Below are 26,604 nucleotides of genomic sequence, written 5' to 3' on the forward strand. Positions count from 1 at the left end.
AGAAGCCCAGAGGGGAAGAGTATTTCAACAAGAATCAACAGTATAAGCTGTCACTAAGAGGAGACGTAAGATAGAGATAGAAAGGTATTCGGTAGATTTAGAAATAAAATCTTTGCCCTAATGGTCTAGGTGACATGACCACTGCTGTCCTTTTAACAAATTAGAAGTAAAATGTATTAGAGCAGCTGTTAGTAAAAGGTCCTTTATGTTGAGCCCTATTAGAGAGGAAAAAGAAAGATACTCAGTTCAGACTGACTGACAACTGGGGAAAATAGGAATGGACTCTTAGAAGAAGATCATTAAAGGAAGAACAGTATTCAGCGGTTAAAGAAAAGAGCAAAGCACTACAGGTTTTAGCCTGGACAGACTTAACCAGAGGCAAAATTCAGAAGGCATAAGGCACAGTCCAGAATAGTCCATTAATTCAAATAGGCTGGCTCACATGGCATGAAGGGGGGTCTGAGTGGTAAATTTAAAAAGTAGATTGGAACCATATTATAGAAAGTTCCGACCAAGGAATATGGAAGTGCTGCAAATATTTAAATGACTTTCCTCCCTGGAAAATGCCAATTATTCTTTAATTCTCAGCTCATATGCCACCTCTTCAGTGTCCCTTTAGGTAAAGACGAACTAACCTTTCTATATGTCCTCAAGATGCTTTGTATTCATATCTCTTATGACACTGCATTATGATTGTTTTCTAAACCTTATGATACTCACAGGAATGGGCTGTGTCTTCGTATCTCAGCAGGCCAAACAACATATGTACCCAAAAAACCATTTACTGAACAAATAAACACATACACAGTTTCGTTAGAGTGGTACATTATGAACACTGACTGAGAGCTGAATGCAGTATGACTTAGCAAAGAAGAAACCAGAGGCCAACCAGTCAGAAAGCCAGAAAGTACAAAGGAGAAGTAGTGGGAGCCCATCCATTCAGGCCACTGTGAAAACACAGGAAGGGGGGGATGTCTCTCTAATGACCATTGCCATGTCTCTCTAATGACCAACATTAATAGAATTTGGTGGCCGAATGAAATAGGACAGAATAGGAATACAATTTTTAAAACCTTAAAAAAAATGTATACTCTTTGACTCAGTAATTAGACTTGGAAATATATCCCAAGGGAAGAATTACAGAGATTTATGCATACTTTGGTATTATTTATAAGGGTGGTAAATTGGAAGCAGTTTTAACTTTGAACAACAGAGGACTAGTTTAATAAATAGTGGTCCTTCTATCTGATACATGCATATATTAACATATAAAAATTATTCAAGGATAATGAGAAAACATTAACATAAGTTAAAAAATTTCTGAAACAAAATATATGATGATTTAATTTTGTTTGCTATATATGAATACATGTGGAAAAACACAAGAAGAGTTTCTATCAAAAAGTATGCAGCAGTATTTCTGAGAAGTAACTGACCAGACTACGGGTACCTTTTTCTGCTTTATAATTAATTTCCCAATTTTTAATTAAAAATATATTGTTTTTATGATAAATATCCCATTTTTATAGGAAGTGAGCTAGTACTGAGAAAAATCAGGTTATTAGGCAATTTTTTTTTTTTTTTTTTTGGAGACTTGGTGCAAGAAAGAAAAGAACAGAACCACAATTTTAAAGGACAGATAGTATGAATGTTATGTTTCTTTGTTTTGCTTTAAGGATTACAGAAATGGAGGGGGAGCCAGTAAATACAGGAGCCAGAAAAATAAAGGACGTGCTTTACTTTAAAAAGGAAACCCTTGATATATTTTTCCGTTTAAACAACATGCACAGTATAAGCCAAGGATACCAGAGAGAAGTCTTGGAAAGGGAAAAGAAAAAAAAAAAAACAAACCATAAAGATTACATTTTTGAAGCACTTGGCATAGAAAAACTGTTAACTTACTACACGGTGGGAAGAACATGGGCTTTGGCATCAAATAGAGCGGAGCTGAAACCATGCAGCACTCAGCAGCCATGTGACCCTGGGCAAGTTGCTAAAATGTGTCCGTCTCCTCAAGGCTGGCATGGCGCAAAGCGTTGCCTACTGCAGTCATAAAAATGAAGGGGTCTGTAGGACAGTGACTAGTGGGGTGGCTAAGAGCTCAGGACCCTACTTTCAGACTTTGATTCACGAAGCAGGTCTCAGCCCAGACCTGAGCATCTGTGTTCTAAACAGCTCCCTGAGTGTTAGCACTGCATGGGCAGGGTAGAGAAGCACATGAATGACACAGTGTCTGGCATGTGAGAGGTACTGTTAGATGGTGGTTTTTATGTACAGAGGATAGGGCTTCCATCACTTCTCATTAAAGCTACCAAGACTTTTTTTCATTAACACAATGCCAAGATCTATCCTAAATGAGCAGCTTGGATTTTTTCCTATGAAAGAACTAAAATGAATAAAGAAAACAAAAGAAATTCAATTAAAGATCTAAAGGCATATCACGACATTCAGAGATTCGACCGGAGAGGCTCCAAAGGTCTTTGACATGAAGTCACATATAATTTTGCTGAGGCAAACTTAAATCCTTTCTGCTTCGTGATGTGTGGGACCAAGTCCCTTAGTTGATCCACATGCTTTCCTACTGATCAGTATAATTTAGGTTTGTTGTGTTCTATTCATCACCGTAAATAGATAAAAGCTTTGTTCTCTGTAAAACAATCTCAAAAGAGGGTCAACTGCTCTGCTACAGAGATATTTGCAAATTTGGGGAAACGGAAAAGGTTTCAGAAAACATTCTAGCAAATGTCAGAGAGCTACTTTATAATTACATTTTTTTTTTAACATAAGGGAAAGGTCTTATCCTTTTTCATAGTTTTCAGCAATAAAAAGTCACATGAAAAAGTCAGAGTGCATGGCATTTAATGCACCCAATATTTCAATAGTCTGTCTGTCTGCCTTTCTTCCTAGCCTCCTAAAATATGCCAGTTGTTAGGAAGGTCACTGAAATGAAGTCCTGGGGGAGGCTCATCAACGAGGATAAAGGCAGTGTCAGCCACAGAGAGTGGCAGCTTGTGCTGGCCATCTTTGGTCCCTCACTAGAACATTTCCTACAGGCAAGTCATGCTTACTCATGCACTAAGCAAAAAGTCCAAGAAATTAAAACAGTCCGAAAACACTGAAGACTGAGCTATCTACGGTATACTGCTTTTACTTTCTAGGCAATTGCCAACTTTCTTGGAGAAAATGAGAACTATTGTAGACCAAAATGAGAGAGCCAAACACAGGACTACCAGATACTATAGGTAATCCGGGGGTCCAGTGAACAATTCTCTCTCCCTGAATACAGACTGAAGAGTTTGGTCAGATACGCTGATCAAAACTACCTAGTGGGAGTTTATTTTTTCCTTAGCGACTAGCCCTGTATCCCCTAGATTAGTAGAAAGAAAGCATCTTTTATATTCAGACTTTGGGCATATGAGCTAAACACAGATTAAAATATGGATTATTTTAGGGGTGCCTAGGTGGTTCAGTCAGTTAAGCATCTGCTTTTGGCTCAGGTCATGATCTCAGGATCCTGGAATCAAGCCCCACAACGGGCTCCCTGCTCAGCAGGGAGTCTGCTTCTCTCTCTCTCCCCCGCTCCTCCCCCCACTCATGTTTTCTCTCTCTCTCTCTCTAATAAGTAAGTAAAATAGTTTAAAAAGAAGTTAACATATGGATTATTTTACTTGGAATTAAAAATCCCAAAACTTAAGTATATCAATATGATGTTTCAGAGCCTTAACATATGAGATAATTTGCCTGAAATGACATCAGCTAGAAATGTATGACTAAAAAGATGATTATTTGGGGGTAGAAGGTGTTTTTCAACAATGGCTCCAAAGAGCCTTCTTAACTATTGTCTGTTATTCTACAGTACAAGTCTTCAGCTTGATCGCATTCATTGTGCCTGTTTACTGCTCAGCCTCCTACTGCCCCAAAGTTCATGCCCTCTCTTGTACTCTTCCTACCCTGCCCTCAGCCATCATTGTTTCTGCCTATCCAAATCACACATAGTCTTTAAGGTCCAAGGGAGATGGAGCTTCTTAAAGAAGTGAAGTGTTTCAACACTGTATGATATCTCTTTAGTGAATACTCCTATAATTATTCAGCAAAGCATTTATATATAAAATTTAGCATGTAATTGTATTGTACAGTCCCATTTTGTTTTGGATTTTTCCATGTGTATTCTTATCTACCCATGAAGACTATAAACTTCTTGTAGGCAAGCTCATATTTTAAACAAGACATACCCTCAAACAAATATGAAGTGTTTTATTCTCACCCCTAACCACTTCAACCTAACTTCGTTGTTTCAAATGTACACATCTGTGCCGCCTAATGGTGAAAGTAATTATTGCATGGTTACAGCTCAGTGATTGCTTATAAAACATTTAACAAAATCAAGCAATGGTGGGACCAAATCTTTATTTAAAACCAAATAAGAGTAAAGCTATCATTAAAAATGATGAAGAACCAGAGATGATGATGACATAACTAATTTTTGGTGAGAATTAATTACAAAAGCTTAAAATTATGTGATAAATTTATTATAGCTGTCAATTAAAAAAAAAAACTTTCATATAAAAGCCTTTTTTCCTCTAAGTTAGAAAATTCCTTTTGTGGGGCACCTGGGTGGCTCAGTGGTTAAGCATCTGCTCAGGTCATGATGCCAGGGTCCTGGGATCAAGCCCTATACCGGATCCCAGCTCAGCAGGGAGTCTGCTTCTTCCATCTGCCTCTCCCCTTGCCTTGTGTTGTCTCTATCACTCACTCTGTCACTCAAATAAATAAAATCTTTAAAAAAAAAGGAAAAAATTCCTTTTGGGTTTGGGCTAATCTAGTACTGAAAAGCCTTACATAATCATACTGAAAAGTTAGAAGCACACCTGAAATCATCCGTGACCTTGATCTATCAGTGTAATATACACTAAGGGGAACAGGCTAGGATACTGTGCTTGTCTTATTTTTTCAGATAAAAGAAAATATTTAATTCAACTCATACTGATTGGGTCACTATGTGTAGAACATTCCATACCCTTACGAAGGTTATAATCTAATACAAGTACAAAGCAAGTACATTAATGGTGAAATTTAAGGTACTCGGGATAAATTTCTTGCAGTTACTACTACAGGAACAACACATCTGTATAATATATAACGGGTGCTCTGTTTCAGGATAAGTGTGGGTTTTCTAAATGTTCTTAATCTCAGGGAAATATATTCTGAACGGAGGCACAGAAGCTATTTTCATTTTGCATTTTCATTTACTTGGTCCTTCCTGGTAAGACTTCATCCTTAGCTCCTCGATGTCCTAAACTTCTCATGAGCCCATTAGTGCTGACTGGCAAACAGATGTTGGAAACGCTGAATTTAGTTATATGCATGAGCAGTGAAGTTGTTACTTTATGATAAATCATTTTAATATATGGTCTTTAGGATTCCACTGGAATAATTTATTTACAAGGGTCATTTGTTTTAACAGAGCTTCTTTTTCCTATAACTTGAGTATCTAAAGCAGATCTCAGGGACCTAAAGGTCAGAAAGTTGGGTTTGGTCCTTTCTGAGGCTTCAGTTTCTTTTCTAGAAATGGTACTCTGGACGGAATGGTTTCTAAGGTCCTCTTCACCTCTGATCCTTGATGACACCTTTTATGTTCATTTGACATGAGCCCCCGCTCCCAGGGAGTGGAGCTGACCTTGACTCTCCACCTGATGCCTCCTTAGGTGTGTCTGATACCCTAATCTTAGGCAGAACCGTAACCTCCTCCTTTGGGACCACCATCCCTCCACGATCTGGACCCTTAGTTCCTTTTTTTTTTTCTTTTTTCCTTTTTAAAGCTCTTTTTTGAGGAAAACCAACCAGTTTACTATTGTTACAAAAGTGCTTTATGATTTGGAGATTGTTAACTAAAATCATACTACAAATACAAGAGGCACCAAGTTAGAGTAGAAAGAGAGGGGATATTCAGTCAGAGGAACCAGAGTCCAGTAACTCTGACAAGCTTCCTCACCTCAGTTTCTGCTTCAGTTTTGCCCTACAAGTTCATTATTAGTAACAGTAACTTCCATGCATGGTTCTTGTCAGGATTAATTGACCTTATGCATATAAAATACTTAGCACAATGTCCGGTACTTAGTAAAGGCTCAGTAAATGTTAGCTGTTACTACTATTATAATCATAATAATCCTATTTCTTTACTATAGTGTATAATATATTCTACTTTTCTAACTGAAGTAAATAGAATCATCTAACTGTGTTTCTCTTTTTTTACTGATATGTGGGGGGTGGAATCAGTGGGGTGGGGGTGGAAAGAGCTGCCAGTTCTAGCAGGAAAAAGTACACACTGTGGTTGTTGACTAGTATTTTGAGTGATGATGACTAAGTAACACACATTCCCCGAAGTTATAAATCAACTTGCTTCTAAAATATCTTCCAGATTTTAGAACAGAGAGGTCTATAGATACATCCTTATCCACGATAAGATAATCTAGTATCCTGCCTGCATTTAGGAAGATCTTTATTAGTAAAAGATGTGTTCCAATAGCATGCTTGTGTTTACAGAGAAATCTAGTAGATGAATGTGTTCCATGATGTCAGAAATACCTTTAAAGAAATCATTAAATACTATAAGCTATCAGATTAGTGAGAAAATAGAAAACATATTGTTGAACAAGAAGGGTGAGCCTAAGCTGGATGCCACAGTTAAGCGGTACCACATTAAAAAAAAACAAAACAACAACAACAAAAAACATCCCTTCAATGTCTCAGTGCCTCCCTGACCCATCCCACAGGCAGGAAGAACTATGTTCTTCAGGGGCTTCACTGGGTAGATGGACACTCAGTATTCACGGGCAATAAGACCATCAAGCCCACATGTCCATTTCATACCAGTTATGACCACAGAATTTCAAGAGCAAGCCAAACTCATAGGGATAACGTTTTCCGTTTACTCTAGCAATGCAATTTTGGATTGACTATACATTTTTTGTAAATCATGGGTACTTAGTTGTAAAGGTGTTTCAGCCTGGCTGTACTTTGTATCTTAAAGTTTATTAAACCCTAAAGGAACAACACTGATGCTACTTAGAGAAAGACCCAAGAAATTTACAGCTTTTCTTACATAAGGAAGTGCAACTTTTTTTATGACAATGTAGCAGTTATCAGAGGAGGGTGACAATTTGTCATAGATGTCATCATCATACAGTATGGCTTGGTAGAAATCAGAGTGGAGAGCACAAACATGCAAAAAAAAAAAAAAGATTTTTCTTGCACTAGGTGACTCTGAGCTTTAAATCATTCTTATAAAATCAGTAACACTTCAGCATGTTTCTGGATAGTTCCTTTTCCATATATATTCATATATGTTTTTTGTCTCAACATATGTATGGAGCAATATATAAACATACAAATAAGATGTATATTGTTTTACCTAAAAAATATGAAAATGTACATGTTTAAATGGATGTGATACCATCAATAGCATCACCTCATCCTGACATGCCTGTCAACAGACACTGCTCTTGAGAAGTGTGAGTAGTAGTATGAGCTACAAACTGGGAGCAGAAGAATGCCATTCTCTCCCTCAGCTACAGAAATTTACTAACCTCCCTGGATGTCAGTTCTGCTTAACTAGAAAACAGAGGTAGTATTTGCCTTCCTACTAACCAGAATCATTTGTTGGAGTAAGTGGAATAAAAATTCATAAACACTTTTTAAGCTATACAGAACAACAGCATAGTATTAAGATACTTTCGAGAAAGTTTTGGTGCTTTGAGAAAAATTTAAAAATGGAATGTCTATTCTGAGAGGAGGAAAATTTTTTAAGGATATCTCTGATATTTCTAAAGAATACATAATAAGACATTTTAGCTCATGGGATCAACTTCGTGTAAGAACAAAGTATCTTCTATCTTGAGAAAAAAGCCATACTTTGTAAAATATTGAAGGGCTACATACAAAGTTTAACAATTATTGCCACTTAACATAAAAACAGCCTTCTGAGATGGGTGCTTACCTTCTCTTAGACGTTCTACCACAAAAGTAAAGCCTGTAGTTCTTGGGTGTAAGACGTACTCGTATTTCGGAAGTCCATTCTTTTCAGCAAACTCATTACTTCGAGCCTTGCTGTTTTCTAAACAAAACAAAAGACTATGAGAAGCCATAAAAGAAGAGAATGTAAGTGAGATAAGAAAATAGTGGAAAATTTTTTTGATAAAATGGCAGTTAATTCATCTGTAATTACTGAATATAGCATATATGAGTTGACTGAGAAGATATAAACACTTTGGTTCCTAACAAAGATCACAGAGTTTTTGGAATTTTGAAATTTTTATAATAAAGCATTAATAGGACTTTTTATAACTGTTTCCTGAAATTCATATTGAAATTTTTTAAATTATTTAAGGGATTTCATAGAGTAGTCAATGTACAACAAAAACTGAAATACAAATCAAATGTGAATAAACTAAAATTTTCATAAAATAGTCTTCGCATAATAAAAAATGAAATACTGAAAGATGCTAATAAAACTAAGATACTAATAAAATGTAAGGACCAGGACAACCAGAAAAAATAAATAGCCAATATATCAAATATATCAACTCAACAATTTTTTTTAACCCAGTAATTTAGGGCTTCAATGCAAAGTGAAATGTCTGCCTTGCTCAGGCATACAGCATGCTAATATTACTAACCAAAACCACTCCCCAACAGAATGGGCACATGATTAGCACAGCATGTACAAACATCTGAACATGGTTTGGCTGAATATAGTTACAGAGTCAAGTATATGTTCCAATTGCTGGCAAAAACTTCTTTTTCCACTCCATGAGGTAACTTTATAACTTCCAAGAAGAACCAAACCCATTATTCAGCAAATATATTTGGAAAAAGTAGTGTTCAGAAATTTGGCCTCAACTGCTGAGAGAGATCATGAAATACCTTCTGATGACAGCAGATGTTAGAATCTGCAACTCTCAGCTGCATCCTGAAATTTATAGCCTATTCCAAGTCACAAGAAAAAAAACTTTCTCTATATAAACCCAACCTTCTTAGGAATAAATTTAAGATCACGGAGTCCTCAAACCTCAAAAAACCATATATGGATGCCACAACACTAAAATATTCAAAGAACATGCCTCTAAAAGGTGTCATACTATTTTTTAATTGAAGAACTGAGAATTAAAGAACTAAATATTCACAGTCCCCGGCAAAAGTACAGGCTGTAAACATGAAAAAAGGAACAGCTCCTCTCATGTTCATTTGAGGAGAATATCCTGGACATGGGACTCCAAAACAGCATTTGATAGACAGCTAGAAGGTCCTTCCACGGAATGAGGAATCCTAGGGACACGACAAAGATAAGCAGTTAACTACTCTTCAGTTTCCTCTTCCAGTTCATCACAGACTTTAGGGATCTGAAGACAAAACTGAACGCTGCTGTAGAATGGGCGCACAAGTACTAAAAACATACAGTCACAATGTGGGGAGGTAGAGATAATAATGACAAACACAGAGATACAGATTTTTCCTCCTATCCCCACTTCATCTACCCATCCCCAGACTCTGATTATTAGACTGCACTAGCCTCCCTCTTTCTGACCACAGCCTCCTGTCTTGTCAGCTCACTACTGGTAACACTCCAATGCCAGCACTCCCATCTGCTCTGAAGACAGTACTGGCCAATCTGTGTTCTCCAATCAGCTAGGCATGTTTTCACTTTAGGGTCTGTGCAGATGTTCTTTCCCCTACCCAGAATGCCCTGTACCCAGACACCTGCAACATTTTCTGCTTTGTTCAATTAGTCTCTACTTACACAGAAATTTAAGGGGCTTCTTTTAACCACCTTATATAAAAGAGTACTCTGTGCTCTATCAACTCCTCTCCCTGTCCTTATTTTGCTTTATTTCTCTGCACAGCATTTATGAATATATGACCCATTTTTGTTAACTGACTGGTGTTTTTACTCTCCTCATAGAATGTAAGCTTCATGAAAGTAGGGGCTTTGTTTTATATATAAAGCTTCAGGGCACTCATTTATTACATTTATTAAATGAAGTTTTATGTACAAGAGTGTTTAATTACATGTAGCATTACAATTGTTAAAACCCAGAAAAGCTTTCCTTTCCCAATCACAGAAACAGAACTCAAAATTACAGTATACCAATTGTTACGATCAAGTTTATGTATCAAACTGGCATAGCCAGAGTACCCAGATAGTTGGGTCAAACATTAGTCTAGATGTTCTGTGAAGGTATTTTCCAATGAGATTATTTAAATCAGAAGACTTTATATAAACAGATTACTCTCCATAATGTGAGTGAGCCATATCTGATCACCTGAAGGCTTAAACAGAAAAAGACTAAGCTTCTCCGGCAAGAAAGAATTCTGTACCAGACTGCCCCCTGACTGAAACTGTTACTCTTCCCTGGGTCCCCAGCCTGCTAACTTAACCTGCAGATTTTTGACTTGCCACGCCTCCACAATCATGTGAACCAACCCCTTAAAATAAATCCTCAACTCCCGTCTCAATTTCTCTCAATCTCAAACTCTCCACAAACACAAGTACATACACATACATATATGCACACACATCTCGTTGGTTCTGTTTTTTCTAGACAACCATACCCAATAAACCAATATAATCTAGAACTGCCCAGCCTTCGAAACACATGTTTTGTAAGAATAAATAATGGTAGGAAAGATAATATAACATTAAGTGCAAAGAAATGTATAATTCTTTTTTACAACTGTTTAAAACTGTATGTGTGTGCTTATGCACATGTGTGTGTGCACACATGCATGCATTTGTGACCAAATGATCAAAAAGCAATGGGCCAAATTTGTAATAGTGTTTATTTACGGGCAGTGGAATTACAGCAATTTTTGTGCTCTTTTCTATGTTTCTAAATTTCCCAAGTTCACATATATGACTTCCATAGCCCCCCCCAAAAAATTAAACCAACAATAGCATATAAAGATAAAATATATGTAAAGTTATATTTAAACACCCTACTTTGAAAATGTGCAAGCAAGTTGGACTCAGAATTTAAAAGAGGGTTACAGAACATTCCCCTTGGGCTTAAAAATCCCAAGTTTCAAGTTAACTGTGGTAAAATTAAAACACCCTTGAATTAACAAAGATAATCATTTACCCCGGATTACAACTACCTGTATAATCCTGTTTAAAACAAAAACAAAAACGAAACCTTTTGAAAGCTTCAGGATCTGTTTTCTCTATTTGGCAAACAATCTAGCTTTTGAAAGTTGGCTTTAAAATGTAAATACCATTTTAACTTAAAAAATATCCAACTACATCATGTAATGGTGAGTACTCTGGACCCTGAAAATATGCCACTAGAGGTTAAGTTCATCACGTAAAAAAGACACTTGAGGAAAAAATAGACCGAAAAAAGTTTTAAATATAAATTTTAGAGGCTTTGAAGAGCTAATATATAAACATTTTAACACTCATATGCCAAAAAGTAGCAGTAATCCAGAGCTTTTTTTCCATTAGCTCTTAATTACTAAATAACATCCAAAGGTGTCATTCTTTAGTGTCCGCTTTGGCATTCACAAATATCAATCCATATATCATCTCAGTAAATTACTTTCTATAATACAGCTGGTATTTCAACAGCCAAATTTAAGTATTATATATTCTTTAGTAATAAAAGATTTAAATACAGCTGTCTGTCCATCAGAACTTCCTAGTGATATTTGAGCTCTAGGAATCAATTAATTTACAACCTATATTTTCAAGCTTAAACAATATGCAGCCAATATTATCCTCAGTATTATCCTCTGTGATCCAAGTACTTTTAGAATCCTCACTATAAAAATCAAACCTATATAGTAAGCATATATTTTAGTACATCATATTATTCAACAAAAATTGCCATGATTCATTTAGTTCAGTTCCACGTGTAACGGTTAAGTCAAAGAGTTCTTCCTTGTATCAATGGTAAATGTAAGGGCCCGTTTAGCCGGAGCCGCTCCACCTCGGTTGAACAGCCATTTTGTTGTTTATACAGTAAAACTTAAACTGACCCTGCCCACCGCCCCCCCAGGGGGCTTACTTAAAAACAAGTCTGGGAAACCAGTAAAATATGGTCAACTAGTCCCTGATAACAGAGCCCAAATACAAGGGCAGGTCAGGTCAGGTGGAGATAACAGCCCTAAGGCAGGGATGAGTCGGGCCAGGTGGAGACATCCAATCAATGGGGCGCGCATACTGACTCCCTAGCTACCAAGGAGTGTGGGCCCCACCTTTTGGGTGCCAATTCTGACCAAGGTGATAGGCTAGTTCAAACAGCTACTATGGGGTGAACTGTAATTCAATTGTACACCTGTGTGGGACCTAGCCTAACTGTGCAGCTTTCTCTGTGTGTTACAATCTCACTGGCCACCTGTGTGTGGCGAGGCTCAACCACATCGCCTTTGCTCTATAAAAGTTAGTCTGTAAGGCAGGGAGGGGTCGCCCTCTCTGTAAGAGGTGGCCCCAAACAGTCGTCAGTTTGATTCTTGATGCCTGGCGAGAAAAAAAGCTTTGCTTCACGAACTTCGCTTTGTATCAGTCTCATTCCTTTGACCATGGACCTAACAGTAAATGTTTCCCAAAATACCTGAATTTTCCTCAGTAGCAGAGTATGGCTTAGTTACCCATTCACTTAAATAGTTGTGTAGTTTGTATTTTTCATCTTGAACTCTTTGTAGGTACTGGGTTCCATAAATTATTATGTACACAGAGAACTGGTATGTTCTCCCCTCTGAAGCTCTAAGGGTTGTCCTTCTCAGTAGCTCTCATTTGCCTCCATCTGGTATCAAGGATTTGGAAGACAGGTTCATATTCTAGCCCTCCATACTACTGTGATTTTTTTTAAAGATTTTATTTATTTTTTTGACAGAAAGAGACATAGCAGGGGAGGGAACACAAGCAATGTGAATGGGAGGGGGAGAACAGGCCAAGCAGGGAGCCTAGTGGGGGGCTTAATCCTAGGATCCTGGGATCGTGACATGAGCTAAAGGCAGTTAACTGCTTAATGACTGAGCCACCCAGGCACCCCTATTTGCAATTTTTAGACTTCAGTTCTACCCTGCTTCAGTCTGTCTTCTCTTGTACAGCAGAACTTTATCTACCAGATCCTTCTCAAATTCTGCTGTATCTTTCTTGAAGTAACCAGGGAATTAACAGTTTTAGAATTTTGATCTTTTGAGTTGGATTCCACAGAACTGCTTCCTGTCCAAGCTTATCCCACCCTGCCAATATTCAACCACAACACTTCTTCAATCTGTCTTAAATTCCAGACTGCAATAGGCAGTTTCATCCACAAAAACGACCCGTGTTTTAAAAAAAAGTGTGAGAACCACCGATTAAGGATAAAAGACTGTATTTCCTTTTTATTTTTAAAGAATTCCTTGAGATCCAGTGGCATCTTGGCCTATATATATATATATATAGTTTAATATCTAGGAAAGTAGAAAAGTCTTAAATATGTCCTCCTGTGTCCTCTCCACAACTCAGTGGAGGCTGAATTTTCTTGAAGACAGGACAAAGCCTTTCCTGCTTAATTAGAGATAAGGCTTTAAAATACCCAGAGAAAGGCAACATATTAACTTAAAACAACAATAAATGAAACTGGTTACTATTATACCCTTTTCTTTTCTTTTTTTTTTTTTAAAGATTTTATCTATTTATTTGTCAGAGAGATCACAAGTAGGCAGAGAGGCAGGCAGAGAGAGAGGAGGAAGCAGGCTCCCTGCAGAGCATAGAGCCCTATGCGGGCCTCGATCCCAGGATCCTGAGATCATGACCTGAGCCTAAGGCAGAGGCTTAACCCACTGAGCCACCCAGGTGCCCAGGAAGGGAATTTTAAAATGACGTTTTGTTCTTCGTAAGATTTCACTGGCTATTTGGGGGTTTAATTTTGTGGTTCCATAAAAATTGTAAGAAATTATATAAAAGTAAAAGGCTGACACTTATATAATGTGACTTAAAATACAAAGCTCTAGGATGGCAAGTGTAAATAATATTAACCTCTTGGAGTTGCCCATCATAAAGTCTATGGTCTGGAAACCAGGAATTCTAGGCTCTGGTGTGCTACTGATTCAGAGTGAATAACCTTAGTGGTAGACCCTTAATCTTACTGGTTTCACTGATTTCATCTGAAGAACAGAAGTTTAGACTAAGTGATTTCTAAGTTCCTTCATGTTTTAAAATTCTGTGAATCAATCCCAGGCTACCTACCTGTGAAATCAGTCCCTTCTGGGAATAGGAGGAGTTGCAGTGGTTCACGGATATCACAAAAATAATCAATTATGTCTTCAAAATGGCTCTGGTCATCCTTCCATTTCCTATGAATGAAGATATAGGCAGCAGCCTGCATGGCCCAACCTAGAATCAATTTAACAAATAGTTACGTATAATTTTATTGTTAATATCCACATATTATTGAATTTTTCAATTTTTTATCATGAATTATCTATTATCCTAATAAGGATCTCATGATATACCTTAAGTTCAGCACTGATCTTGGGTTAAGTAATACATACACCAGAAAATATTCTTGTTAAATTCATGGGTTTGTAAAATTCTCAAAAACCTCTTTTCAAGTCAAACCCAGCTATTAAAATAACCAGGAAAAAAAACTTCCCTAATATTTGTCAGTAACTCCTCCAGTTTTAATGATCCTAACCAGACATTTTAAACAAGATATCTACAAGAGATATACAACATGTTATCAGGCTTACCAAACAGTAAGCAAGAGATTGTTCTAATGTCAAGTATTTCCCCTTCTGTACTACTCAACCTATAAATGCAATTGCTATTTTCAAAGTTAGCCACTTCTTTAGATTTTATTTAAAAGGGAAAAGGTGTAATGGGTACTAAACACATTAACCAGAATATATACTGTGAACACGTTTCCTTTATATTTAGGGCAAATCAACCTTGCTACTGAACACTGAAGGAGGTCGTTTTAGATGAGCCATGTTTCACCTAACCAGCCATCCCTCCCTGGCCAGAAATGACTTGAACTACTGGTAAAGTTGACTCAGCCAACCTATAGTCTGTTCTGTAGTCTATAAAGCATGAGACACTTGGCCCAAACACAATAACTATGATGGCCAATCAAATGATCTGTCAGAAATTTTACCTGGGACCATGGAGAAAATACACTGGCAATATGAAAGTAAACAGATGGACAAGATGGCAGATAATATGCCAGCAGCAGTTGAGGGAAGATAAAAACAGCACATTGCAGGAAAGATCTAAAATCTTGCTGCTGAGATGCCTATAGCTGATTTTAATCTGGAACAGAAGACATTTTTAGTCTCCACAAATGCTGGCCGGTCTATGGATCCATCTCTTGGATACCCATAGGAGTCCGTCTCCCTTACGGCCATGCGTATCTTTACAATATACTTCCACTGTTTCAACTAGAGGGAGTAAGTGATAGCTCCTTGCAAACAAAGAACACAACTAAAACAGTAACCATCATCATTTGGTAAATACAATGGCACCCTGGGAATATATAAAATAATCATAAAATCATTCGTTAATCACTTAAAAAATTGTAAGACGATTTGATTTGAATAAGTCCAAACTAGAATCCTGTAGTCTACAAATATAAATGAAGGTACACTCGACAATCCACTTTAGTATAGGTCTTGTGCTTATATAACCAATTACTACTCACCCACTGTACTGTCAGTCATATCCATCAGTGTTAGACTTGATCCCCACACTTGGCCTTCCTACTCGTCTCTCTCGCTTCACCTGAGGACACCTAGGCCCACAGTGTTTGTAAGCAGCGTAGCTCTGGAGTGAGACTGCCTGGGTTAGAATCATAGCTCTGCCACAAAACAGCTGTTCAGTCTTTGTCCCTCACTGACCCCAAATGTAAAAATTAGCACAATGCGGAGGTAGTATTTACCCGATAGGGATTGTTGTAAGAAGTAAGACTGCTTAGCACAAAGTGTCAGTAAATAATAACTATTACCGTTATTGAGATTAAGAAGTTATAATAATACTATTACATCAAGGAACATAAATATGTAACCAAAAAGTTCCCAGTCACAGTAGTAAAACAAAAATGTACAAAAATAAAAATAACCTGTAGGCATCACATGAAGACAACTGGGAGGAAATGGTGAGAAACACAACGTTTCTGAACTTTGACCCAAATACCAATCATCTCCAAATTTTTAAATTATTAGTTTCATATAATTACAATCAAAATTCCAATGGCATGAGGGTGTATGAGAATTTGGCTATTTGAGTCTAAAAATTATCTATAATAATAAAGAAGTGAAAATATCCAAGATAATTTTGAAACAAAAGAATGAGTAGGAGAGACTCACACCATTAACTATTAAATGTATTATAAAGCAACCATGAGTAAGCCAGAACAATGCATCTACAGAAACAGACAAATGGAAAAGAATGTAAGACCTAGGAAAAAAAGCCCCTGAGTATGTTAAAAATTTGGCAAAGGATAATGACACAATTTCATAACAGAAGGTAAAACCTGAGTTGGGGTTTTCTTTTTTAAATCATTTTTTTAAAAGACTTATTTATTTGAGAGAGAGAAGAAGAGAGAATCCCAAGCAGACTACCCATTGACTGTGAAGCTTGGTGTGGAGCTCAATTCCACAACCCTGAGATCATGACCTGAGCCAAAATCAAGACTTGGACACTTAACCGACTGAGACGCCCATTTTTACTGAGGTGTAAGCTAAAGTGTGCGGATATTAAGTATGTAGGTGTAGAACTTAATAACATGTGGCCACCATCCAGATAAAGGTGCTGAACATTTCCAGCATCCCAGAATATTCCCATTTGCCCCCCTGCCAGTGAGTTACCGCCTCTGTCCCCCGCTTCCCAAGGAAACCATTATTTTGACTTCTTTCATCATAAAGCATACAAATGAATTCACATGGTAGGTATTCTTTCATCTTTGGCTCCTTTTGCTCAATTTCAGTCAATGAGATTCATCCGTGTAATTATAGGTAGCAGTATTTTCTATGCATTGCTGTGTAACAGTCAATTAGATGAATATACCCCAGCTTATTTGTACTGCTGATGGAGAGATTTCTTGGTTATTAGGAATAAAGTTAGCATGGCTGTTCTTGTATCTTTTGTTGAGCAAAAACACCTACTTTTCTTAAGTGAATACTCAGGAATGAAGCAGCTACAGCACAGGATTTATATATGCCCAGACTTAGTACACAGCCTTTTTTTTTTTTTTTTCTCAAAGTGATTATACCAACTGACACACCCACCACCAACAGGTGAGTTCCTAACTATCTATCTATGCCTTGCCAACACTAGATCTTATGGGATCTTTTAATTTTAGCTATTCTTTTTTTTTTTTTTTTAAGATTTTACTTACTCATTTGACAGAGAGAGCACAAGCAGGGGGAGCAGCAGGCAGACCCAGGAGGAGAAGCAGACTCTTTGCTGGACAGGGAGCCTGACTTGGGGCTCAATCCTGGGACCCTGGGATCACGACCTATGCTTAAGGCAGATACTTAACTGGATGAGGCACCCGGGCACCCCAATTTTAGCCATTCTAATCCACGGATAATAGTGTGAGTTTGCATTTCTCTTATGATTAATGATGTTGACTGAGAGCCTTTTCATATGCAAAACAGCCACTGATTTTTTTTTTGTGAAGTGCCTCTCCAAACTTTCTGCACACACAGACACAGAAAATATATATATAATTCTAGGTTTCAAAGACCTAATATGCCAAAGATCGTCTCTCAGTCTGAGGCTTAGTAGTGTCTTGTTATGAACCTAACATCTAATACTAATGAAGCCCAATTTACAAGTTGTGTCCTTGTGACTCATGCTTTTTGTGTCTTGTTTAAGAAATTTTTGCCTAGGGAACCTCTGGGTGGTTCAAGATGGGTAAACATCTACCTTTGCTCAGGTCATGATCCTGGAGTCCTGGAATATGTCTGCATCAGGCTCCCTGCTTGGTGGGGAACCTGCTTCTTCCTCTGCCTGCAGCGCCCCCCTGGTTGTGCGCGATCTCTCTGACAAACTTTTTTTTTTTTTAAAGAAATTTTTGCCTACTCCAATTTCTGAAGACGTTATTCCATGTATTCTTCTAGAAGCTTTAGTGCTTTAACTTTCACATTTTGTTTCATAATCCATCTAAAAATAATTTTTGTATATCGTGTGAGGCAGAGGCTAAGATCCTTGTTTTCCATATGGATATTCAATTGCCAAGTATTGAAAGGACCATGAGATCGTTCGTTTAAATAATCAAATGTTTAAGAACCATTCCACAATAAATGAAAACATACTGCTTTAAAAAAAAGTAAAAAAAAAGTCGAACAATACAAAAGTATGTAGATTCAAACAAGAAAATACTCCATGTCCTTCAAGCCCAATCATCATTTCTCTTTAGTTGAACCACAGTTAGCAGTTTGATATGAATTGTTCTGCATTTTTAAAAATTCATTACATATACAATTGGTGCTTAAAAAAAAACACTTAAAATCGTATCTTATATACTGTTCTGTGATTTGTTTTCATTTATCATATACACATATGGATCTACTTCATTTGACATCATATTCTCTACTATTGCTTCTCAAAGCAGTTTTAATCTCTAAACCATTACTGACTAACAGTTTTGTAAAATGCAATAAAATGAATTACTAGAACAATGATCACACACTTGGAAGTTGTTAACAATATCACAACACTATAAAAGTTTCCAAGTACTCTTCTTTCCTGCTCCCTTCTCTCAAGATGGTTGGGTCACAGTTTGCTAACTGGCACTGTTATGGGAATGATACTTCAGGTAGCCCTGTTCTGTTATACCATGACCTATTATCATTTAGAAAGCACCCAATCTGAGAATCTGTCTTTAATGGAAAAGTTTATTCCATTCACATTATTAGGGGAACTGCTGTTTCTTTTACTAACATCATTAATGTTTCATGTTTGTTAGACTTCATGATTTCTGCCCATCTTTTTCCCCTTTTCTGTCTTTAGCTGAAATTATTAAGTTTTCTCCACCCCCTTTCTTTGTTCTCTAATGCAGGGGTCAACAAACTATGGACCAAACCGAGCCCACTGTCTCTGAATAGACCACAAGTCAAGAAGAGTACTTTGTAATCTAAGAAAATTATATGAAATTCAAATTTTATGTTTATAAACAAAGTTTGATTAGAGCTCAGCCACACCTACATGTTACAGAGACTGTCTATGGCTGCTTCTGAGCCGCAGCCACAGAGCGGCACAGGTGTGGCAGAGAGATGGTATTGCCCACAAAGCCTAAAGTATTTAGTACCTAGCCCTTTATGGAGCAGTTTGCTAACTCCTACTCTAGTGGTTTGGAAATTATACACCCCATTTTGTTCTTTTAATGGACATCCTTGAAATTTTTTCCAACTTTTCATTTTTGACAAACATTTAAACTTCTATCAACATTGAGTTAAACAATGATCCTCTCCCCAAAAACCTATGCTTTCCTCTTGTGCTTTTCCAAATTTGCATAAATCATCCAATAGTTCCCCCAAAGTTGTTATTATTATTACTCACACATTCCTTATGCTTCACAGAAATAATTTTAATTGCCTGGACTTGACTGGCTTCCTTATCACTGTTTCTTTTATCTTATGGTCTTCTGTTAGTCCTCCTGAAGGAATTCCTTTCAAAACATGTTTGAATCTTTGCATTCCTAAAATGTATTTATTTGTTCTCAAGTTTTTGGAGGCCAGTTTGGCTAAAAACAAAATTTGAAATTCCAAATCATTTTCCCTTGAGAATTTCAAAGCTATTTTTCCACGGTCTTCCATCATCTGATAGGGCTGCTAAGACATCTGACATCAATCTGATCTGTGTAGATAACCTAATCTTTTCCCCTCTCTGGAAGCTTGCATGATTTTCTCTTTACTCTTGGTTTCATGGAATGTTCCCCGTGTGAGTCTAGGCATGGGATTTTTTCATTAATTCTGCTCAGCAGGGGTGCTTGGATGGCTCAGTGGGTTAAGCCTCTGCCTTCAGCTCAGGTCATGATCCCACGGTTCTGGGATTGAGCCCCACATCAGGCTCTCTGCTCAGCAGGGAGCCTGCTCTGCCCCCCCACCCCCGGCCATCTCCTGCCTGCCTCTCTGCCTACTTGTGATCTCTGTCAAATAAATAAATAAAATCTTTAAAAAAAAAAATTCTGCTCAGCAGTTGTTGCATTCTTCTAATATGAGTCTTTCTTTTAACACTGGGGATATTTCTTCCATTAGTTAAGAAAATACATTACTGTCCTCTTTATTCTCTCTGTCTATCTGGAACTTAGGTTAACTAGCTAGCTGTTAACTTCTGGCCTGTCCTCTCATACTTTTCATCTCTTTCAAATGACACTGTGCTCAAGGAAAATCCACTGGTTTGATCATTCGCCTCACTAATTTGATTCTCAGTCTGGTCTACTAACAGTTTATTTCAGCAAGTGTTTCCTTAATTTTTAGGATTTCAATTTTTTTTAAAGATTTATTTCAGAGAGAGCATCTCATGCAGACTCCCTGCTGAATGCAGAGCCCAATGCGGGGCTCCATCTCAGGACCCTGAGATCATAACCTGAGCCAAATTAAGAGTCAGACTCTTAACCGACTGACCCATGCAGGCATCCCCAATTGGTTCTTTTTATAGCAGCCAACTGTTAGAACAAACAACAAAAAATATAAGTTATGACAAATATGAAGAGTTAACAAATTTTTTTTAAAGATTTTATTTGTTTATTTGACAAACAGAGATCACAAGTAGGCAGGGAGGCAGGCAGAGCGAGAGGGTGAAGCAGGCTCCCCGCTGAGCAGAAAGCCCGATGCGGGGCTCGATCCCAAGACCCTAAGATCATGACCTGAGCTGAAGGCAGAGGCTTTAACCCACTGAGCCACCCAGGCACCCCAAAGGGTTAACAATTTTAATAAAAATGCTTATTGAAAATACATTATATGTTTATAAAAAAAATAGAATTTTTTTTAAAATTTTTTTAAAAATTTTTTTTAAAAAATTATTGAATGGTTGCTATGTGCCTGATACTATTCAAGGCATTTTTCATTAATTCAATGAATTCACGAGACAACCTTATGAATTAGGTAAACTGTCCTATTTTATGGATGAGGAAACTGAGGCACACTGCAACTCAAAGAGCAAATAAGTGATAAAGCCCAGTTTCAGACACAAGCAGTTTGGCTCCAAAGTAACCAGTCACCAAACAGTCTCTCGGCAATATGTACTTGAATCTCTCTAAAATTAGTAGGTAAACATAGTTTAAGTTCTCCTAGGGGAATTATGTATTCCTCAGAGATTAAACTTCCCATTTTTTAATATTAGACTCCCCTTAAAATGGTACATTTTCCACAAATGTTAAGTCTAAATTGTCTTCCTATGTATAAAGAATGTTCTAGACTGAGCAATACTGAGAGGTAGAAGGTATGTGTCCATTCCAAGTGAGACCATCTGTTGCTTCCCTGGGGGAAGGGAGCTACAGTAGCAAGACCTCTGGGGTTGTGCCATGAAACTTTTCTGAATAGTCTGTGTGTTTCAGAAATCACAGAAAGGGAAGTAAAATGGCTGCATTAGTCTAGCTCTTGAATCTCTCCTCTGAAGATGATTCTTCCCCTCTGTGCCTCTGTCTTCTCATATCCATTTATACATCACTTATGCTTTTGAATCTTTTCTACTCCCTTGAGCTTAAACATTTTTCTCCCTTTCATAAAAATCATTAGAACAAATTCAGAGTGAATTTCTTTGTCCATGTCATTGCCATCAATGGATACTTTGTGTTTAAAGCAACACCCAGAGTTTTCTTAACATTGTGGAGATCCTCAAACATATATTTTTGTGATATCTATTTCATACATCTATGGCTGGAAAAATAACTGGGCAACTGATCCTGTCCTCTGAAACTCATCTGTATTACTTGGTGTTTTGTTTTTTTTCCCCCCAAACTTTTCCACTGGAAGACAGTCCATCTATCACCTGAATTTCTCAAACAAGGGCTGGGAGTCTGGCAGGTTTATAAAGACAGATTCTGTGGATGCTGGCATGACTCTGTTACCACTGTTTTCTTTCTAAAACCTCATTGAAGTTATCAACATTGCCTTCTCTTCAAAGCAGACAGGAGTAATCCCTGAGTGTACTCTATTGCTGAAAACTATTGCATAACTTTAGAACCTGGTTTTCCTTGGCTTAAATTCTCTTTTATCAAGTTTTTGAGTTCTCAAAACAACAACAAAATAACAACAACAAAAACCCTGATTATTTTTGACATTATGCATTCTTTCTAATTAAAAAAAGTAAGCTCTGGGGTGCCTGGGTGGCTCAGGTGCATAACTGTCTGCCTTTGGCTCAGGTCATGATTCCAGGGTCCTGAGATTAAGCCCCATGCTACTCCTTCACCCACTGCCACTCTCCCTGCTTGTGCTCCCTTGCTCTGCCAAATAAATAAATAAAATCTTTTTTTTAAAAAAGTAAGCTCTTGGAGCTCCTGGGTGGTGTCGTCAGTTAAGCGTCTGACTCTTGGTTTAGGCTCAGGTCTGCTCTCAGGGTTGTGAGATCAAGCCCTGTGGTGGGCTCTGTGTTCAGCAAGGAGTCTACTTGGGTTTCTCTCTCCCTCCCCTCCTGCCCCCTCCCCCCAACAAATAAGTAAAATCTTTAAAAAAAAAAAAAAAAACTCTTTATACATTTTTTTCTTTTTTCATTTTAGCGTAAATGGATATAGTTAAGGGAATCGTAAAAATATCTGCACTGCTCACCTAGTGCTCTAAAAACTGGATTTAAAGATAACTTGATCTGATGTCTCCCTGTTGTCCATGTAGTCATTAATTCATATAGTATCTACTATGGCACTATACACGTGACACCAGAAACCAAATGCAATGTGGAACAGAAAAACTGTTCTCTTTACTTCATTTTCAATGCTGAATAGAGGGTATGAATGCAATCAAGGAAATGCTATCCATAGGCCTCTATTAAATGAGAATGAGTGATATAAACAGATGCACATTTTTGTATAAACTTAAATCACAGCAATCATGAACAAATACTGTATTTACTGAGGGTGTAGTTATGCATAACAATTATTTACATATAAATCCAGAACAAGTAGTTATTCCTTAAAATTTCAACCCAGGTCAGGGTGCTAAACACTACACAAAGTTGGGGAAACCCTAAGCCCTATCTTCTTTGAATTCAACATTTTATATTATATAATGCTGTCTATATCCCTCTTCTAAGTTGATTAACTTCCAAGATAAAAACAACCCTCATTGCAAATTTCATAGACTCCACAAAGAGATTATCATACCTACCTGCGGAGAGTAGAAAGTGTTGCTTGGCACTGAAGAAATACCTAGTTACTGACATCTTTTGTTAGCAAGATCAGTCTCCTTGGTTGTAATTTTTTAGTTCACCCTATTGTGGGACTAAAACCTGTCTTTCATACTGTACAAGATTTGCCATTTATTCAATTTTCTAGATGAACTGCCATCTAAGAAATCCATCCCTATGGAAAATGAATTCCTCAGTAAGTACATTACTAGCTCTGCACACTGACAGGGTCGGTAACAACTAGCATGTGGTGGGCAGAATAACAAGCCCCACAAAAGACGTCTACATCCTAATTCCCAAAACTGTGAATATGTGACATGGCAAAAAAGAATCAGCTGAAATTAAGATAGAAGATTATCCTAGATTAGTCTACAGGGCCCAGTGTAATCATAGGGGTCCTTAAAAGAGGAAAAGGGAAGCAGGAAAAGACTCATGTTAAAGAGAGAGGGACTCAGCTGGTCCTTGCTCACTTTAAAGGTGGAGAAAGGATTTACTGTATTTACTGTATTTACTGAGCATCCAACTGAAGCCAGAAAAGTCAAGGAAAGAATCTATACAGAATGTACAGAAAGAAACCAGTCCTGCTAGTGCCTTGATTTTAATCCAGTGGATGCCACTCAGACTTGTGACCTCCAGAACTGCAAATGATAAATGTGTACTTTTTTTGTTAAGATTTTATTTATTTGACAGAGAGAGAGATCACAAGTAGGCAGAGAGGCAGGCAGAGAGAGGGGGAAGCAGGCTCCCTACTGAGCGGAGAGCCCAATGAGGGGCTCGATTCCAGGACCCTGAGATCATGACTTGAGCCGAAGGCAGAGGCTTAACCCACTGAACCACCCAGGCGCCCCAGATAAATGTGTACTGTTTAAGCCACTCCATTCATGGTACAAACACTAATAGGAAACTACTACAGAGCACGGTCAGTGCCGAAATCTTGGTTTCTAACAGCATTCTTGAAAAAAATAGAACTAGGATTCCTTAGAGAAATACTGAGTCCAGAGCTGCGGTAGGGAAAATACAAGAATCTTGTACCGCTAGAAAGTTAAAAGGAAAAAAAAAAAAAGATGGAAGCCCAAAAGGACACAAGAGACAACCTGCAAGGTACCCTACCGGCCAAAGTCACACAATGTCAACAACAAAAATAAATAATACTGAATTATAACCCAAAGAAAAAAGTATCAACAAGTTCATACTGGCATAATTGAGTAAATAAATGAGAAGGGACAAATCTTCTTTACAGAATTATAAATAAATTATGTACATACATCTCACTCTAGGAAGTAAAGCTTAGTGCCCCCTCCCCAGACATTGTATGTGGGCTGTTGTTAGTGAATAAAAAAATAGATAAAAAGAAAAAACAGCAACTTTATAGTGGAGAAACGTGGCAGGAAACACCTTAAACCAAATGATTACAGTTAGCATTATCAGTGATAAGCCATGTTGATATCATGGACCTCCCTGATGAGAAGAGAATTTCGTTTCTGTGGTGCTTTTCCCTAAAACCCATAACCCCCATCAAATCACGAGAAAATATACAAACTCAAATTGAAGAACATTCTATGAAATATCTAACCAGTACTCTTCAAAAACATCAAAATAAGGAGACTTTCACAGAATGAAAGAGTAAGGAAACATGGTGACTAAAAGAAATTACAGGATCCTCAACTGGATCCTAGAACAGAAAAAGGGCATCTGAAATCTGAGAGAGGTCTGTGGTCAATAGTACTATACCCATGTTAATCTCTTACTTTGATACATGTCCCAAGGAATCTGGATGAAGAAAATAAAAAAATGTTTGTACTATCTTTGCAAATTTTCTATAAATCTAAAATTATTCCATATAAAAAGGTATTTAAGAATCAACTATTTGTTGATCCAAACTTTTGCTTCATTTAAAATACATACATACACAAACACAATAATGACCACTTTGCATTCTAAATTCAAAGACATTAATATTCTTATCTGAGATTCACTTACTATACCATAAATAGTTAAAGATTATCAGCAACAACATTTCTAAGATACAGTTTTGGCATTATTTTTATTGTGGAAGAACATTTCTAATTCTTGGCTACATCATATGTCCGTGCCTGGTGTTCATTACACAATAGTATAACAACTCAGAAATATCTGACTTCAAGCACAAGGAAAATATTTTCTATATGACTTATGATAAGGAATAAACAAGAGAAAAAAGTTTTTTTTAACTCCCTTAATGATGACATATATAATAAATCTAATAGCCAATTCATTTTTTTCCTCAGCACAGCAATGTTGCCTTTGTCTGTTTAAAAAAAAAAAAAAAAAAGACAAACATTTTCAATTGAGGGATACCTCATTTAGCCACAGTGAAAGGACAACCAAAAGCACTGGAGTCAAATTACCTACTGACATTAAGTTTACAAAACAAACTACGAAGTACACTGGGTCCATCTCTCCTATCTTTTTACCATTATTATAAAGTACCCTTTACAAAGTTGGCTCAAACTGATCACTGAAAGATTTATTTTGTTTGTGCTTCTCCACTAAATGCAAAACAGACACAAAACCCTAAAGCTCCCCCCAAATTCTTTTCCTGCTCTCTCCTAAAAAATCACTGTCATAAAGGCATTCTTTTTAGATAATTTTTGAAGCCTAAGCAAAGGAATTCCTCATTTTCAGTAGATGCAGGGGGTACTAAAAGGTCTAGAATCAAAATATGCTTCATAGCTTACATCTGGGATGCCAAGCATCCTGAAGCAATGCAAATCTGACTAGAGTGTTAGAGACAGTGCACATCAATGGGACATCCAATTTAGGTAACCGCTTGGATTACAACTTCAATAAGTGATTCACTGAATGACCTTAAAGCCCAGAGTAATTTCTCCCACCCAAAGAAACTGTAAACTTCCAGACAGAACAGGGCTTGAGTTTTGCTAAGAAGTCAGCTAACAAATTCGAAACAAAAGCTTCATTTAAATTACTTGGGTCTCAAGGCAATCCTAAAAAATTACTTAGTTCTCAATGTAATCCTAGAAAGAAGTATAATCCTAGTATACTGCCTGGCACATGATTTAACTGAATTGAACCTTTGTTCCCAATAGATTTCTCTTCCTCCCCAACAACAACAAAAAAAGCATCAAAACTCATCTCAGCTGATCAAGTTTGGCAACTGAAACTATAAAATCAACAATTACAAGAACTTATTTTGCAAATAGCAAAACTGCTAAGATGAAACTGATCTTCGCTTTGTATCTGAAAATACACAGATATGAATGTGATATCTAACCACAGAACTA

General features: G+C 37.2%; 1 protein-coding gene across 1 annotated transcript in view; it reads right to left on the minus strand.

Annotated features, from left to right (window-relative positions):
• LOC116862678 (lysocardiolipin acyltransferase 1) overlaps positions 1 to 26,604 on the minus strand; it is a 114,432-nt gene that overhangs the window by 60,963 nt on the left and 26,865 nt on the right. Inside the window, exons 3-4 of the mRNA XM_032850037.1 lie at positions 14,228 to 14,374; positions 7,997 to 8,113 (exon numbers count right to left, since the gene is read on the minus strand). Coding sequence (XP_032705928.1) covers positions 7,997 to 8,113; positions 14,228 to 14,374 — 264 coding nt within the window. The remainder of the gene's footprint in view (positions 1 to 7,996; positions 8,114 to 14,227; positions 14,375 to 26,604) is intronic.

This window comes from Lontra canadensis, unplaced genomic scaffold (assembly GCF_010015895.1).
Source record: "Lontra canadensis isolate GAN:19392208 unplaced genomic scaffold, GSC_riverotter_1.0 scaffold298, whole genome shotgun sequence".
Lineage (NCBI taxonomy): Eukaryota > Metazoa > Chordata > Mammalia > Carnivora > Mustelidae > Lontra > Lontra canadensis.